General features: G+C 53.2%; 3 protein-coding genes across 3 annotated transcripts; 1 reads left to right on the forward strand and 2 right to left on the reverse strand.

Annotated features, from left to right (window-relative positions):
• Nucleotides 1-5,132: 5,132 nt before the first annotated feature.
• On the reverse strand, nucleotides 5,133-6,015 carry LRP88_09878 (uncharacterized protein; the record flags this gene model as incomplete). Its single annotated transcript, XM_083246353.1, has 2 exons — nucleotides 5,133-5,601; nucleotides 5,657-6,015. 2 exons carry the CDS (start codon nucleotides 6,013-6,015, stop codon nucleotides 5,133-5,135), a joined length of 828 nt encoding a protein of 275 aa, XP_083097466.1.
• A 1,002-nt stretch (nucleotides 6,016-7,017) lies between these two features.
• LRP88_09879 (uncharacterized protein) lies at nucleotides 7,018-7,581 on the forward strand (the record flags this gene model as incomplete). Its single annotated transcript, XM_083246354.1, has 1 exon — nucleotides 7,018-7,581. One exon carries the CDS (start codon nucleotides 7,018-7,020, stop codon nucleotides 7,579-7,581), a length of 564 nt encoding a protein of 187 aa, XP_083097467.1.
• A 98-nt stretch (nucleotides 7,582-7,679) lies between these two features.
• On the reverse strand, nucleotides 7,680-9,654 carry LRP88_09880 (FAD binding domain of DNA photolyase-domain-containing protein; the record flags this gene model as incomplete). Its single annotated transcript, XM_083246355.1, has 2 exons — nucleotides 7,680-9,429; nucleotides 9,485-9,654. The coding sequence occupies 2 exons, from the start codon at nucleotides 9,652-9,654 to the stop codon at nucleotides 7,680-7,682; spliced, it is 1,920 nt and encodes a 639-aa protein (XP_083097468.1).
• Between the last annotated feature and the right edge of the window lie 7,530 nt (nucleotides 9,655-17,184).

Consider the following 17,184-nt stretch of genomic DNA (forward strand, 5'->3'; position numbering starts at 1 on the left):
TCGCTGATCTCTGCGCAGGGAAACGATGCTACCTAATTTTAAAAAATTCGGATGAGCAGTAACGATATTTGTTTTTTCAAATAGACGGGTCAGCATATAGTGTTCAAACTATTGCTGCTGGTGTGAGTTGATATTGTTCCTTGATATGATCCATCGCCGACGTCGGTGCATAGCCTAGCGGATATTGGCCAAACGATAATAGTCGATAGCAACAGGAAAACTCAGTTAGGGGTTTGACGATTCAAGCCCTGGGAAAAAGAAACAAGACCCGGTCTGGAATTCTGACCCAGGCGGCCAGCTGGTCACTATCTAAGCAGACCCCTCAGGTTCGTCACATCCCCTGCGAGATGGAGCACTTGCTGATAGGATTGTCCACCAGGTGGCCACCGCGGCGACAAGCGACAAGACGACAGCTACCACAATGGGGCGAAGCAGAAGCGCTCAAACACTGACCTGTTGCCGAGACAGATTCCTCTCAGGCAAAGGTGGACGAGATGAGACAAGCCTAAGAGGATTTCAGGGGTTGCTTGTTTCTTGGTGCCGGATTTGTTTCTGTTCTGAAACCGAAAAGTCTCAAGACGGCGGCTTTAAGACAAGGGGCCGCCTCTGTCAACGGTCGGCAACCACCTCAACGGCGCCCGGAAAGCCATGGTAGTTTAGACCAAGACTCCAACGCCCACTAAAGCGGTTACATGACGGCGTGGTCTGCCGCAAACGTAGCACAGAGGGCGACAAGCCTGCGGCCGGGCTTGCCCTCAAAACATGTCGCCTCGCGTCCGCCGCGGTTGTAGCATGGCAGATGGCCATATAGCGCGCGTGTTAAGAGCATCGTCAACCAGACGGCGTCGTCCCACGTCCACCACTAACATCGATAGCGCCCCGTGGCCCCCTTGTCGCCCTTGGTCAGGGTACATGACAAGAGAGTTGAAGTGGATGAAAGAGGCGATTGGCCGGGTAGTCTCCCCGGCATCCATCCGTGTTGGGTTGGGCTATCCTTGAGCCAGCGGCCGTGACCTGCAACGAGAAACCAAGAGGCAAGCAAGCATTTGCGTGGTCATTGCTCTCTTGTGATACTGTCAACGCCGGACCATTTGGGGAGATCAGATCGACAAAGAGAACTACAAGATTCGAAACTGATTGTCGTTTCTACCACAAAGAGGCCCAAAGTAGCGATGAAAGGTCGAAACCGGGCTGAAAGAATGCCGCTGTCCAAGCCTCAGTCAGTCAACCTAGTCAAGCAAGACAAGATGAAGGGACGACTACCACCTGCCGTGACATTGGACCAGACCCCAACGGGAGGCTATCCCCAAAATGGCATGTGGCGCAATACGGAACCCTTCCCTTCCAGGGCTTCAGGTTCCAGTCCAGGGAAGAGTCTGCGGTTCTTGGTACCTTCCTTCCAATCCTGATTGGATCTAGCCCTGGAACCCCAGGAGCAGCATCCTCATCGGAAATGAATTGCAGGTTGGTTCCTTTCGCTAGCATAACCTTCTTGGGAGAGTCGTGAGCTCCCTTCACATCACGGCTCTTGCTTGCTGCAATGCAACTGCCAGGCTCGAGGCGCGATTACGGCACGGATGGACACTCACTCTCGGCTCTCGCTATCCCTCTGCTGCGCATACTTCGCTAACAGCGCTTGGCGGACTACCTACACGCGAGACAGCAGAACAAATAAGCGACCTTGTTTGTGTGTTTGTCTGCCACACAGTGCATTCGAATGCATCTGATGGTGTGCGGAGGTCAAGCCTAGAAGGGCTCGAGAATGGAATCGAAGCGTCATTCTAGCAGCTGGCTTGCATACGGTCATCAGGCCTAGCGTCCTTCTTCAGTTGTTCCAGCGAATCTTCTGTGGATATCGCCCTTCCACGAGACGCCAGACGACACCACTGCATGAAGAGCTGTCCAGTGTCTGTCTGCCAGACGACGAGGTCAGACGGGGCGAGCCGATGGGGCGACAACTGACACACAGACACACTTGCATACTGAGTGCGAGGAGCATGTTGTATGCAGTCAGGACCCCTGGAATCCTCCTTCGCCTCAGTTGAAGTCATCCATCCATCCATCCATGGACCTCATCTTATCTCGGAGGACGAGGTCCAGCACCATCTACACAGACCAGGTGCCGGTGATCTCGTTCGACTGCCGCTCTCGCTCACTAGTCATCCACGTTGTCGGCCAGCTTGTCGCCCTGTACCATACTTCCACAGACACGAGGGGTTGCTGAGCCGTCGAGCAAGGTTATCCAGACGTCCGTCCGAGCGCGCAGGCGGAGACGTCTCCCATGAGCGATAGCACAGGGCTTCATGCTGGGTATCCCATGCTAGCTCATCATCTAGCATGAATGATACCCGCCGTTATTATTACGGTGGCCTTGCCTGTCATGACAGACGGCTCGCCTGTGCGAAATGATCACATCATCCACAAGATGGATTCCTGCCGGCGATGACATATGTCTTGTTCCGGGGAGGGGGGGCTGTCATGTCGGATTTACAGTGCTCGCAGGGCCCTTTTTGCCAGTGCCCCTTTCTTGCCTCTTTCGAGAAGATTTCCGGGGTTCAGCTCCCCAAGCTCACTCAAAGTCTGCCGCCACGCAACCGTCAGGTTGGTGATGGCAAATTCGCCAGGCTCTCCACGCCTACACACCTATGCCCCGTGGCTTGGTTTGACCTTGACTTGGAGATGGCACGGACCTTTGGCCGCAGAAGGCCTGCAGCACTCGCGCGTGGCTCCAAGGCCAAGTCTGGTGGACTCATGCAAGTTGACTCGGGGATCATCAAGATGGCGCCCCGCCTCAGCCCGCTTCTCAGTCGAGGCGAATCATGGACCAAAGACATACAGCATCGGGCTCGCACTTGAGCCTGCCAGGCCTCAAGAAGCACTATTCGTTCTTTTTGCTCCGGCCAACTCACAGCTGCCTTTGCTTTTTGCCGTCGTGCAAGATACGATCTCTTTCTCCGTCCACATGGGTTCCTTGGCAAGCAAGAGTCGGCAGCACCAGGCTCGGGAGGCCACCAGTGAGTGGTCAACGTTGTGGCTCTCCACAGAGCTGAATTGCCCGATCGTGTTCTGCTACCGTTGCTTTTTGTCCGATCTAAGATTCCGCTGCCGGTAGTGAGCCTCTGCAGTCAGCTTTTGATAACGATTCCTGGATACCTTTCACCAAGACCACCATGGTACAGGCCACGCAGCATCAACGACAATCATGGCTAACCTCAAGCGCTCGCTCGAAATCATTGATTGCAAAGGGTCATATTGTTTTGTAGCATGTGTCAACTGTGTCTCGCACGTCCACTGACACCTGCTGTCACGTTAATCCCACGTGGCTGACTCGGCACCATGCTCTGTTGCCCAGACTGGAACAGCCCTCCCTTTTTTTTTCTTCTTTTTTTTATTCAACGGCCATTCCAGAAACAAAAATAGTTCAGCAGCTTCCGAGTCCCCGAGACATTTGTTGGTCTCAAGCGGCTCAAGTGTGTGCCGGCATGCAGGTTGATCGCCAATGGCAATCGGGTCAGACAAAGTACAGATGTTGGAGGTACGAAACGCGAGTCAGAGCGTCCAGTCCAAATTGCCTGCGTCGATCTCCCGAGCTCAGCATATTTTATGCAGAAAGCATCAAGGACAGGCTTGCCAGGTGATATCATTCCGTCGTCAATCAACTAGGTTTCATAACCTGCGCTCCATGGCCGTGTGAGCAGAGTGGTTGGCTTCTGATATCCGCGCAGGCCACGAAGCATTATGCATTCTACTTCCTGCCTCGTGTGGTGTTGGCTTTGGTGAGGTGGGATTCGTCACTCCATGTCACAGTTTCCTCGCCTCTTCGTCTCGCATGTTTGGATGAGGATTGGCAGCTGACTATATGTGCCTTGTTATACATGGTCAGTTCCGGGGTCCTTGAGGACTATTGATTCGGACCCATCCCATCTGCTCCGGGCTTCTCGAGGACCCGGTGTTCCGCGCAGCTATGTGACGCCAGATCGTCCGGTCCTAGGACAATCAACCGGCACAGCACAGCCATTCTGCCGTCAGAGTTGACTGACTCTACGGTTGCTGTCAAAATTCAAGGCTGGGAAACTCGATATGTTCCTGACTCTAACCGTTTCATCCCTCCCCCCTGACAAGGACTGGTGCTGCGGTACGAAGCCAGGGATCAGGGCAGTTGAAGCCTGTCTCGAGCGTCTCAATTGGGTCACAACCCTAGGAGTCGACGACGGTCCACAGCAGCAAATCCACCTTTTGACGCGGGGAATAATGACTGCATTCGTTGATGAATCCTTCTTCTCTGCTTCCTTGGGTGTGTGAAGCAGCTGCAGATCCAGATGACGGTGCCGGGTCTGGAGTCTTCCGGTTCGTCGAAACTTTCCGGTGACGATTATCGCGTCGTCGTGCCTCCAACAAAACTCGTGTCCGTCCACACATACGCCGATCAGTCGACGGTCGCTCACCAAGAAAAGGCCCCCCACATGATCTCGGTAGACACGCGGCGATTCTGATTTGGATGTGGATATGGCAGCTATCGCAATGTCAGAGTCTGCGGATCCGTGTTTTCGTTCTGCGTAACCACGGATGGATGGGTGATAGCCGTCGGCAATGGCGAGCTTGGTCCCTCGGGATCTCTTGCATTAAGCAACTTGCCGTGAGCTAGACCAGCGTCAATGCTGATCGAGGGACCTCCCCGTGATCCAGGCGGTGGATGGTGTCGTTGCTATCCCGTGGATCCATCCAGTGATGGTGCAGGGTAGGTGACGTTCAACCAGATTCAATGGGAGCAAACTGAACGTAACTCAACTCAGGCTTGAAATGTGTCGATTTACAAGGGCTACTATCGTTAAGCTGTCGTGGCGATGATGTCTATTCGTATGCATTTTTGCTGTGGCCAGTCCTGCCGGAAACCTGTCATCTTGTCGGCAATCAGATTATTTGACAGTATTACGCATGAACAGCCGCGAATTAACGCCCATCCAGTATCTCACAACCTACCGCTCACTTGTGGCACATGGGATGCGAATAACTGCAGCCGAGCTGTCACCATAAAACAAACGTGCATATGCTATTCTAGTCCATCCAATATTAGGCCGTGTACATAGCAAACAACATCAACGCCAATACAAAAATCCCCTCCCACATCCTTTTTACTTGACCAAGAACCCGGACCGCGGCTTCGCAGCGCTCCGATTCCGCTTGAGCAGCAGCTCCTTGGAACTCCTGGCGTGCTTGCGCAACTTGGGCGCCATGCTCTCGTCCACCTTTTTGGCCACGCGGTACACCGTCGACCCGACCCTCTCGTCCTTGGGTCCGCGGTTCTGACGCGCCAAGGTCCTCTCCACGGCGGTGACACGACGCTTCCTTGGCCGTGCCACCGCCTGATCGTCCTCGTCGGCGCCCTCGTCTTCGCTCGACGAGTCTGTGAGGAACTCTGCGGGTAGCAGGTTGGGCGTCTTGGCTGGCTGTCGCTTCTGGACTGCAGATTCGGCGGGCTCAGCTTGAGCTGGAGCGCTCTCGGTGGTCTTGGCCTCGTCCTCTAGCTTCTTGCGCTCTTCGGCTTGCTGCTTGAAGAGGGTATCCCTTTCCCGGCGCTTTCGCTTCTGCGCTGCGGCTTGTCTATTCAGAGGTTAATGGCTGTGAAATTGGGTTGAAAACTAAGGACAGGACTCACTCTTGGGCAGCCTTCTGGGCCGCTTGACTAGACTTTTTGATATCAGATGCCACCTTGGCTGTGGAAACAGCCTCGGGAGCCTCATCATCGCTGGACTCCTCCTCCTCCTCCTTCCCAGGAGCCTGCACCGCGGGCTTTGAAGGCGCAGGCGCCGGAATCTCGTCGTCATCCCCAAAGACCATCATGGTACCCTTTGCCGGTGTCAAAGCAGGCTTTGCGCTCTGAGCAACGTCGCCATCCTTTGCTCTGACGGGGAGTTTGTGCTGTGTCTTGGAGTCGTCTGATGCTGAAGACTCGACTGGCGTCTCGACTAGAAGATCCTGATCGGACTTTCTCTTGCGGGTTTTTGCTGGTGCCATTGTTTGATGTCGCTAGCTGGTGAGCGCTCTGGTGAATGTATGCGACGAGATGAGATGAAGAGAGCTTTGAAGTCGATCTTCTGATTTCTGTGTGATGTCGAAAATGAAACCAAAATAATCTCTTTCAAGTAATTATTCAACACAAAGCGTGGCAATTAAGCGCCTCACTCAGAAAAGATGTCGAGTCTGGACGTGAATCGTGTATCAAGTTCCCTTTTCGATGCTCGAAAAATTCAGAATGAGGTTGGTTTTTCGGTGTGCTGTGCTCACCTTGTGGCTCCGCGAGACGTGATTGGTCCGCTCACCTGTGGCTGCTGGGATTGTGGCTGGTGTGCGACTCAACCTCATGCAACTCGACAACCTCACTCCCAAGTTGAGCAATTGACAATTGACGGGTCCCGAGGGATTTTACTCTGGCGATTGAAATACAGAGATAATTGATACCAATCGGTGACCATGTCTCGTCACTTGAGAGCCCGCCGGCTCTGCTCACAGATGATGCGCCCTACCTCGAAACCTCTGCCCACAACAACGCAACCTTGCGGGTTGAAAGCTGTTGGCAGCAGTCAATCTACCAATATCGCACTATTTCAGGCACATTATTATGCCACGCAACAAGCACCACGGGCACCGCGAGCGCCAAAAGCACCAGCAGCTAGACCGTCCAACTCGGAGCTCTTTGACATTTCAAGCATCACACCCGGGGACATCAAGACAATCATTGATATGACGGAGGGGACCTTTGACACTTTGTCTCCGGAAGAATATCACAAAGTTGCCTTACTGTTCCAAGACGCCATCAAAAAGGGGGCATCTCCCTGGAGTGTCAAGTTGCCGAAAGGTGAACATCCCATGTTGACAGAGCCCGATGGGTGAACTAATAAGGGATGTTTAGAGGATGACGTGCCGGCGCATGTTCTGCATGAACTAGCCTGCATCTTGAGATTGGCAACCAAACAATCTCAGCTGTTTGCTGGAGCCCTATGGACAACCGCGTCAAACATGGGCTACAGGCCGTCGACTATCTCCCTGGCGAGGGAACTCATCGGGGGCGGCTTCTGGGGCAAAGCCTCGCAGTACAGGAACGTTGAGTCTCGCTTCAAGCAGATTGTGCAAGAAGGGAAGGACAGAAACGCCCTCACAGCCGAAGGTGAGAGGCTCTATAGACTGGGCATGTATGAAGCCGCTGTAAAGGTGCTGCAGCGTGCCCTCGGTCCTGAGGGTTCCGAGTTTGAGTGGAAGCATCACTGCCAGCTGTGCCTCGCGAGATCGTATCTCAAACTCGGAAGGGCTGCCGAGGCGAAGGAGTTTCTCGAGGGGATTGAGGGAGCTGGCTCTGGAGAGGCGGCCGTCGAGCTTGCTCAATTGCTTCGAACGAGCGACCCTGACAAGATGGAGCAGTACCTTTACACGGCTGGCATAAACGGACGCTTGGAAATGTTTCGACAGCTTTCGGAGATTGAGTTTGAGAAGGAGGCGAGGGAGACGGATAAGGCGCCCAAGAAGGAACACAATCTCTGGGCGATGGAGTGGTCTCGTCTGGCGGACGAGAGGGAGAAGATCTGACGAGGCCCACTTTACGGCTCTGGCACTGTAGACTATAATCTGGCTACATCCGGGAGATACCTGTATCTAGATACGGGCTATGGAACAAAGCCTCGTGCTCAAGTCTTTTGCTTCTTCGCAACCTTCTCAGTACTATGCCTCCTCCCGCTTCGTTTACCCGCAGTCTCGTCATCTCGATTCTCAACAGAAGCTGTACCCTCCCCTTCCTCCCGAGCTTCATTCTGTTCTCTATCGCCTTCATAATCTCCTCGATCAGCGTGCCCCCCATCATCGCTCTCAATCTCGCCCTGGATCTCCCCACCATCACCAGAAGGGAACAGCTCCCTCCAAGTTCCATCCAGGACCTTTTCGTCGTTCCCGTGAAGTCCAACTTTGTACGCTGTCTTCATGGCGGCGAGGCAAGCATCTCGCCTCTTTGAAAAGTCAAACATTGGCTTGGGATATGTGCCCTCTTGGACATCGTTCAGGCCATCTCCCTTGACACGGACACCCGCCTTCCTCTGATCGGGCAGAGGGGCCTTCCACGGCTCGTATATGTACTTGGCGTCCATGTCCTTTAGTTCTGGCACGTAACGACGGATAAAATTGCCCTCCTTATCCCATTTCTGGCCGAATGAGACGGGACTGTAGCAACGAAAGTACTGGGAGAAGAAGGCTGTGCAGGACAGCCACTGCCAGTTCCCAGCGTTGCAAGCAGGCTCGTGATCAATCAGCCACTCTTCAAAGACCTCACAACCGCGCTCCCAGTCAATGTAGCACCCGCCTCTTGTGAGGAAGCACGCCACGGCGTGACGTCCAAGGTGATGGATCCAACCCTCTTCTTTCAGTTGTCTCATGAGAGCATCGATCCAGGGGAACCCCGTCATGCCCGTCTTCCACCTCTTGAACCAGATATCTGCTTCTTCAGAGTCGACGTGGCACTCTCCAGTGACAAGGCCCGTTTTCGGATCCCTCTTGGAGGGTAGATGCCAGGGGATGAAGCGGCAATACGGATTCTTGACAGTCTGCATAAAGACATTCCCCAGGGCTGCCTGAGCTGCAAAGTACATATCCCTAAAGAGAAGTTGGCCAATGAGACTCTCTGGAGGCGATGAAGCCCCCTTTCCGTAAGCATCGACAACTTCTCGGACGCGCCAGTAGAACTCTCGCACAGAGAGTGCCCCAAAGTGCAAGAAGGGCGATAGGAGAGTTGTGGACTGCGGCTCAAACTGGGCTGGGCTCGTCTTTGGCTTCTCAAACTTGGCTGTGTATTTCTTGTCGGCAATGATCTTGTCGAGTGCCTTGAGAGCGCGAGTTTCACCTCCTCTGTGGGGAGTCGTCGCTGATGGAAAGCCCAACTCTTCCATGGTCTCGATGGCAAAGTCTCCGTTTGGACCAGATATCTTGGTATATGCCTGATCCTTTTCTGTCCTTTGCTCTGAATTGAAGTCTGGTTTTGTCTCGGGCTCTTCTTGCTCAAAGTCCACGGGCATCTCTCCAGGATCTGGAAGATGCTTTGGAGCAGGTATCGGCTTACGAACCTCGCCGAGCCTAGCACCAGCTTGCTGAAGCTGGGTGATTGACATTGTTGGCTTACCACCGTGCTTCTCGACTATCTGGTCGCTATCCCAGAGTGTTCTCCCCGTGCGGACAATGACCTCGACGCCTGCCTCCTTGGCAGCCTGTGTGACAACATCGTCTCGCTCACGGGCATAGCTGTCGGTGTCTTTCTCAAAGACGAGGTGAGTGACATTCCAGGCCTTGAAGAGCTTTGGGAAGAGGGTCTGCGGAGCTTCTCTGAGGACAAAGAGCTTCGACTTGGGGTTTAGCTTGGTGATGGACTTGGAGAGGTCATTCTGGCAGTCAAGTCTACGTCGAGTTAGCCCACAAATTCAAAACAGCAATGTATCTCCTCATCACTCACAGAAACTGCCATCGATTAAGACCTCCACGTGCTCGATAGATATAGTGAGGATCCCACGTGAAGATGGGCCAAAGCACAGCCGGGTCGAGGTCAAGGGCGGCCTTGAGAGCTGGTGAGTCGTGCAGCCGCAGATCGGTGCGGAACCAGTAGATGACGCGGGGCTTTCCCATTGCCAAAAGTCCCAATTTCTATGCCTGAAGGGAAGTAGAGATCAAGTCTCGTTGAAATCTTGTGGTGTTGGTTTTTGACAATTACAGAGTCAATGATGTCAACAACTTGTTAGTGCCCCAGCCACCGGGTTTTGAGATGGATCTGAGACAAACAATTAAACTACGTGACGAGATTTCTATCTGTTTTCGCCGAATCTGCTCAATGATTCTTTTGAAGAATCCGCACATTCTTTGTCTCTTCTGATTGTCGTGTCTAACAATCTCTCGTGGGGTGTAAATGTGCTATACCGCATGTCGCGCAAGATGGATCTGCTTGCTCTGCGCCCTCACCGGAGTTACTTCCAGATACGGTCAATGGAAATTGTTTTGAGTAACAAATCACTCTCAATGTTTGGATATTAAGATACGGTGGGAAACGTTCCCACAGAGGGTGCTACTCTCAATAATCTGCAACCCAACTTAGCAAGAGTTGTATCGCTCCGGTCACTATAGTCTATGTTAGGATAGTTTCAGGCAAGTCGTTTTTCGGTGGCATATATGAAGAGAAGCTATATATTCTACATTTTGTTGTTCGACATTTATCTGCCACAACTGGACAAGGGTTTAAAGATGAACTGTTCTCGGATGCAATCCTATTTTTACCAATGCGTCTTCTAGAGTGGCATGGAATAACCTAGTCTTCCCGGGGTTGTCTCTGGTAGTGCCAGACCGGGCCCTATATTGCGCGGTGAGTATGTGCTGGGTTTCAGGTGGTCCCTGAGTACAACATCTGCGATGGACAGATGCTACTGACGGTTTCAGGGCACTTATCCGTACTTCTTGATCTTTCCCCTGTTTAGTTTTTAGTATAAGCCGTGATATTGCCATTTAGCCAATGCAACGCTACTGGTGTCGCCCGGAGTTGTTCACTCGCACTCCAAGGTGCAGGGGTTCTGGGCACTGAGTCTAGGGATGAAGCGCTGGATAGTCGGGAGATGTGATTCGTATACGACAATCATTTACACTGAACACAAGGACGGCATGTGGTTGTCTTTGGCGGGCTGCCGTCTTTGGGAGGCAAGCAAGTGCTGCGCCAGAGACTGAGCTGAACCCAAGCAACATGCCAACAAAAGGGGCACAACTGTTATCTGTCTGTTCAAAACCTATCATCTATCAAAGAACTTCTTATCAATCGATCAGCAAGTTACAACCCATCCCCTTAACCCACGTGCCCCGCGAAAAGGCGACAGTTGTCGGAAATGACACTGAGACATGGGTAAACCAAGACACGGGCTCAGAGCGGTTCATCAACCCTGGTCCAGATCTAGCCCAGCCGATAGTCCAAGGTCCAAACTCCGCGAGACAGTGTTTCAGAGGCCCAATTGTCAAATAGAAGTTGCAGCTATAGCTGTCGCCTGGTCGTGACAGTTGATCTAGTGCTGCATGCACAGTCAGCGGCTGAGGAGTTGTCAAGGGAGTTGTCATGACAGCGGCAAGTCTATGATGGCATATTTTATTGTTTTCCTGTTTCCTGGTTTCTACCATCTAGTTTATTGCCGTCTTGTCTACACTTTATTGCCTTGTGAGTTGAATCATGTCTCACTGTTCGTTGTTGTTTTCCTTCAGCGGATAAAAAAACGCCAAAGTAAACAGTCAGACAGTTGGCACAACTACGACAAAAAGCGGTTTCTCTTAGCCGCATTCTTTCTTTTCCCGCTCAATGTAACGGGAAGGACGGGGGAAAAAAGTCTGACGCACTGCAGCGGCTTAGACGTTGGCGTACTCCACCAGATTGGCCAACCCGCGGTTCAGGGTATGAAGCTTTGATTTCCGAGCCGCAGGCTTGGTATCTTGCCAAGGGGAACATGTGAAGCCTCTGAGGCATCATCTATCAACTGTGTGCGCGTCTTGTGGGTAAGGTGACGATCAACTGCACGCCGTCGATCAACTAAGTACGTATGAACACTCGGTCTCAGAGGCTGAGACCTCGATCGAGGCGTGTGCATGGGGTTTGCTCACCTTCATTTCCTACGAACTGAATTGGAGCCGCGACATGTCATCCAACTGAGCAGTCAGATCCTAGCGGCTCAGCCTCTTAGCCCAGAGACCACCGTTGAGAACTATCGAGGAACGGCGTCGATGGGCCATGCGGCCATGCAGAAGCGAAATTCACGTCATGCACACTAGAATCGTGGTTCCCCAACAATGGACCTGGGTCATTGTCTTGAAGCTCCCCCACTTTGGCTGACCAGAGCTTGAGCCAATGTAGAAGTAAGTAAACAAAACAAAACAAAAAAAGTCAACATAAACATCAACTTCGCACTCTTCTCCTCGGTGAACATTGCCATTGTCTATGCACACCCTCGAGACTGAGTGGGGTTGTCCAACATCAACGCAATTTCCACAACAATAAGCTTTGTCTTGTCAGTCTGGGAGTTCCTTGCTTGCCTCAAAGAAATAGTCCGTTCAAAGGCCCGCAGAAGTATCCAGAGCCTCAACGGCGCACATGAGCCGTTGTGGAATGTGCCAAGCAAATAATTTTAGATGCTGGATTTCAAGCTCATGTTCTTGCTCAGTTAGGCTGAATACCGCACCTGTTAGGTGCCACGAGAAGAAGATGTACGCGTGGAAGGACTCTGTTGACTGGACTGTATTAGGGTTAGCTATTTAAAGATCGATCATCGTGATCGTCCACAGGAGGCTAGAGCGATTGAGCTAACAACAGACCAAGTTTTGATCTATCATCACTCACCTCGCCGTTATCAACCAACCCCAACTAGCTAAGATCTCAAGCTCGGAAAGACAACCGACGATATCGGCAACCAACCGTGCACGGCAGGCGGGAAGGATCATGTGCAATATAGAGGTTGATTGCTCTCGGTCTACAATGACGTCGTTTCGACGGGTGCAATATGCTGCCAATATACCATGGCAAGGAGACGCCGGCGAACCTCACCGTTGGTCCTGCGGCCTCTCAGTTGACCATCGGTACCCGGGCGATCCAGGCGGGAGCCCGTGGATGGCTGAACCCTTCAGAGAGTGGAGTTGAAGGAAACTGAGGACCATCGTGATGCCTGCCCCGATGATGAACACTCTGCAGCATCATCCCGGCGCGGGGAAACACGAGACTCTACGACAATAGAAACAAAACCACCTCGATCTGTAGAATTGCTCCGTCTATCAAGATTCGGTGGGCGGGGTATTTTTGTATACACCCAGAGTATCCAAGGACCTGAGACACCCATCTCGGCCAAATTGGGCATGAAAGACCTGAAGCTGAGGCAACTTCACTCGATGAGGCGAGCTACGTGGCTCTCAGCTAGCCAACATGGCAGAGTTCATCACCAACACAAGACTCTAGACCATCGGAGCCGACTTCGTATTTGACAGCTGTTGAGGCGCAGCAGATACCAGCAACGACAGCGAGGGGGACAAGAGGGAGATCCTTGGAGTGGTATGCGGGGGTTCCGCTGGGTGATTGGCGATGAGTGTGGTTCGAAGGATGAGCGGAGGTACATGATGCCTTAGCGAACTACTAAAGGCACTGGCCATGAGGTTGGTTAGTTAGTCACGGGAAGAGAAAACAGCACCTCTTGTGCTATCTGCGGCCCCGTATCCCGATACGTACGGACGTCGAGGCAACACCATGGCGTGAGATGTGAGAGTGTGCGACGTGTCGATTTCCACCCACACCCTATTATTAGCAAACTCCCGATGTGATGTGATGCGATGCGGGGGCTGGCTTGAGCATCCAGTCGAGTCAAGTCAGCCCATGAGCTCGTCTTCCCCAGAATCTCAGTCAATATCTCTGATCAAGCCGGCGAGAACCTGACATGCGAGACATTGGCCTGGGTGTAACCGTCGCGAACCACAGTCATAGGTTCGCGCCATAACTACTCAGTGCGAGCAGCGCAGCAAATCCGAGAGGGTGCCTCGTTCATAAAAAGAAACAGACCAGTGCCTTGTCGCCAATCAGACACAGCATCGGCACCCTGTCGAGATCTCCCCGGGAATGCCGCGACCGGGATGGCCCTACTTGCAGGATTTCCCTCTCCCCTTCCACCTGCAGGCCCAGGAACAGTCGGAGTCGCAAGGGTCCTCTCTTTCGTTTCGTGAGCACGTCACTTGCGAGTTGACCGCTCCACCAAGTGGGTGACGAGCCCGACATGTTGGATGAAGGACCACGAGAAACTTGGAATTATCCAGCCTGATGGCAGGACCAACACTCGCAACTGGCCATAGCAAAAGACTCGGCGAGGCCGGGGATTGAGATGGGCTTTAGTGCCGATGCTTCGGGTCCTGGGCCCGCCGGGGACGAAATAAGGCTGGAGGAGCAGAAGAGTTGGACGTAGCACGGCAGGCCGGAGAATTCAGGGCGGAGCATTACAACGTCGTCAGCGCTGAAGCGTGGCTCAATGCGGTCTGGAGCTTGACTCTGATGTTATCTTTGACCAAGAGCTGCTGCAGCTGAGATGAATTGAGTTTGAAGCGTATGCGTTTGTGGTATCAACGGCGACAAAAAGAGGCTGGAGAGAGGGGAACGCTTGAAGCGAACCTGAGGTTAAAGCGAGGGCAGAGTCAAAAACGGCCAGGACAAGACCTCGGGACGGTTGAAACATGGCGTCCCGTCCAGCATGTCCCGCACATGGGAAGAGGAACCGGGGGGAGGGGACAGACTTTGGGGCTGGCCAGCCATGATGAGACAGGGCCATGATGGTCTCGAGACGCGACCAGAGCTAGAGGAGGCAAGGGACGAGGCCAAGTTGGCGCTGTCTTGGCCGGTCCGCCTCTTGATCATGGCTGTTGGTTGCGAGATGATGGCGCTGAAGGGCGCTCCGAGAGAAAAGCAGGGTCCGTGTTGTGTCCGTCTTTCTGAATAGGCACTCATTTCTTTTCCCTCTGTGTCTCAGCAGAGCGTCATTTCGCCTCTGGCTGACAGGATTACAGTGCATCAGCCAGCTTGCTTACAGCATCCTCCCACCCGCGCGCTCGCTGCCAGAGAGACTTTTGAGGGCACGTTTTCGCTGCATGGGCTAGCCCTACTGCGAGCAACCTTGTGTAGGACGGCGTCAAGTGCACTGCCCTTTTCTTCTCGGCAGCCCTCGGTGGTGCTCGGTACCATCGCGTCCTCTCATTGGGAGGGGGAACCTGCATTGGATGCCACATTTTGCTTTCGGGGAATGAGATGGACATGTCCCGGGGTGTCCCTCAAAACTTGCATCCATCAATGGGAACATGAGAGGAGGAGGCAGAGAGAAAAAACTTGAAACAGTCGGGGCAAGGGCATGGGTGACTGGCTGCGCCTTGTGCTTTGTGCCTTCCAAGAAATTGAAACTCCCGTTGTGCCTGCCCCACTGTTCAAGGAACCAGGCAGTTGATCCTGGTGGTAATTCCTTCCACGATTCTTTCCAAAGCAAGGATCCGTTGGTGACTTGGGATTATTCAGCCGGTCAGTTTTGTTCACATCCCTTCATTTTCAGCCTGGACAGCCAATCTCATCTAATCATTCATCTGCCTGGCCTCGAGGATTCTTCCTCAACCGGGGAATCCCTTAACCCGCCCGCAGACTGCAGTTGAGCATCAACAAGTGACGTCTTCTGGTCCGCCCACCGCGCTCCAATCAGCAGCATCGCCTCTGATCAGCCTCCCCCCTGTCTTCGGAGAGATTCCCCAAAGTCTCGATGCGAGGAGGGAGGGTCGCGTCGCTTCGCTTCCATAACCATGAAGAAATCGTGACGATACAGTCGCCAACCTCGCCTTGTCCAAAATCTCGACACGCGAATGGTGCCGTTGCTATTTACTTGCAACTTGCCCGTTGCGTGTCGCGATGCAACGTCATGTCAACAAAGAGCCGAGTTCTGAACTCAACGGTTCATGGCCCCGTGCAGCCCCGACGCCGCCGTCTCACAACTCACAAAAAATTGCTAGAACTGGATCGAGGGGATCTAACGCCAAAGGTGCTAGGGCAAGGTACCCGATGGCCAGCTCTGGCACACACCCAATGATGTCGTCAGCAACGAGATGAAAAGAGGACTCCTTGGCTCTCGATGGCGCACCATGAAATGCCCAACTCAGCATGGCGTACCCAGGGCGGCGGGGAACCCAGAGGCTTCGTCGACCTCGCTATGCCTCTCGTGCTCTAGCCATGGAGATAGGGCTTGCAAGATTTTTCACCTCATACTGGTCTGGGTGATCATTGCCAGTTCGGCAGTTTGAGTTTGGGGAACCGTTGCCGGCTTTTGCTGTTTGGCCGTTACGATCCATGTGAGGGAAACATTGGCAGAGCGTGGTTCGAAAGTCCTCAGCTCAGGATGTAATACTCTTGATGCATGCAACTGATTCTCGCAACGAGTCGCGGCGTTGAACATCTGCTCATTCTTCTATGAGTTCAATTACAATTCATCTCGACCTTCAACTTATCTCTGACACAGTCAATACTCCAAGCCTTCCAACCCAGGGCCGTTTTACCCACCCACGCCCCCTTCCCCACTGGGCCCATCAGAGGGACCAGAACCACAAGAGGCTCAGACCCAGCCAGCCTTGAGATGGCAGAGAAAAGAAACGACAAGAAGCACCAAAGCAGGCTGGCTTTCTGTCATGACTTGCATCAGCAACAAGTCAGCCAGCCAGCAAGCCTCTGCCACACCCTCGCACCCCCTTCGGAGATCGGGAGGGGAAGGGGACCCCTGTCAAGCCCCTCACCTCCCTCAGGCGCACGCCAGGCAGGCCTAGGAAACGAAGCTGTGCGATGCTTGCGCTCTGTGCTGTGTGTGAGAGTTGCAAGAGAGTTGACGGGGGTTGTAGACCCCGGCCTAGCCTGGACCAGCCCGGTCAGAGACACGCAACACAGCACAGCACTACCCAGAACACGCACGCCAGGATCCCGCCGCTTGCTTTTTTCAGTCCGCCATCGTGTGCTTTCTCGGTATGGCATGTACCTTTTGGCGGCCTGTTGTTGGTGTTGGTACAACCATGCTCTCTCTGGCTGGTGCTGGTGTGCTTGGACGTTGACTTAGACGGCTCCATCCCGTCTTCGCACACACCTCCCACATCGACGTCCGCATCCACAAGTTCGTTTTACTTTTAGTCCTCGCCTCTTCCTGTGTCCCTTCTTCCTGCCCTCTGGTCTTCTTTTCCCCTCGTTCAGTTCTTTATTCCGTTCGTTCCCATATCCTGTACCCTTACCTCACTTTGAAGCCTGGTTGTTCTTGCTTCACTTTCCTGGCTCTGCGTCCCTCGCTATCAAGAATACCAACCTCCTTGGTCTTCTTGCTCCAGAGCCTTACATTCGCTTTATATCTCTTCCGTTCGTTAGCCAACCCAGAGTTGGCTTGGTGCTTGCTTGGATTTCGACTTATACCATCGTGGCTATAACCTGCCCCAGCGAAGGAACATCGAAAACCAGCCATCGTTGAAAGATTCGAGCTGCCTGACTACGACTATCACAACTCGAAAACACGTACTCGAATCTCTTCGACTTCTACCCGCAGCATCGCCACCCTCGCTTCGACTCTCAACCTTGCATTTGAGTTTGCTGCCTGGGAGTCATCA

This window comes from Fusarium phalaenopsidis (genome assembly GCF_050370095.1).
Source record: "Fusarium phalaenopsidis strain FUZ10S chromosome Unknown contig_32304, whole genome shotgun sequence".
NCBI lineage: Eukaryota > Fungi > Ascomycota > Sordariomycetes > Hypocreales > Nectriaceae > Fusarium > Fusarium phalaenopsidis.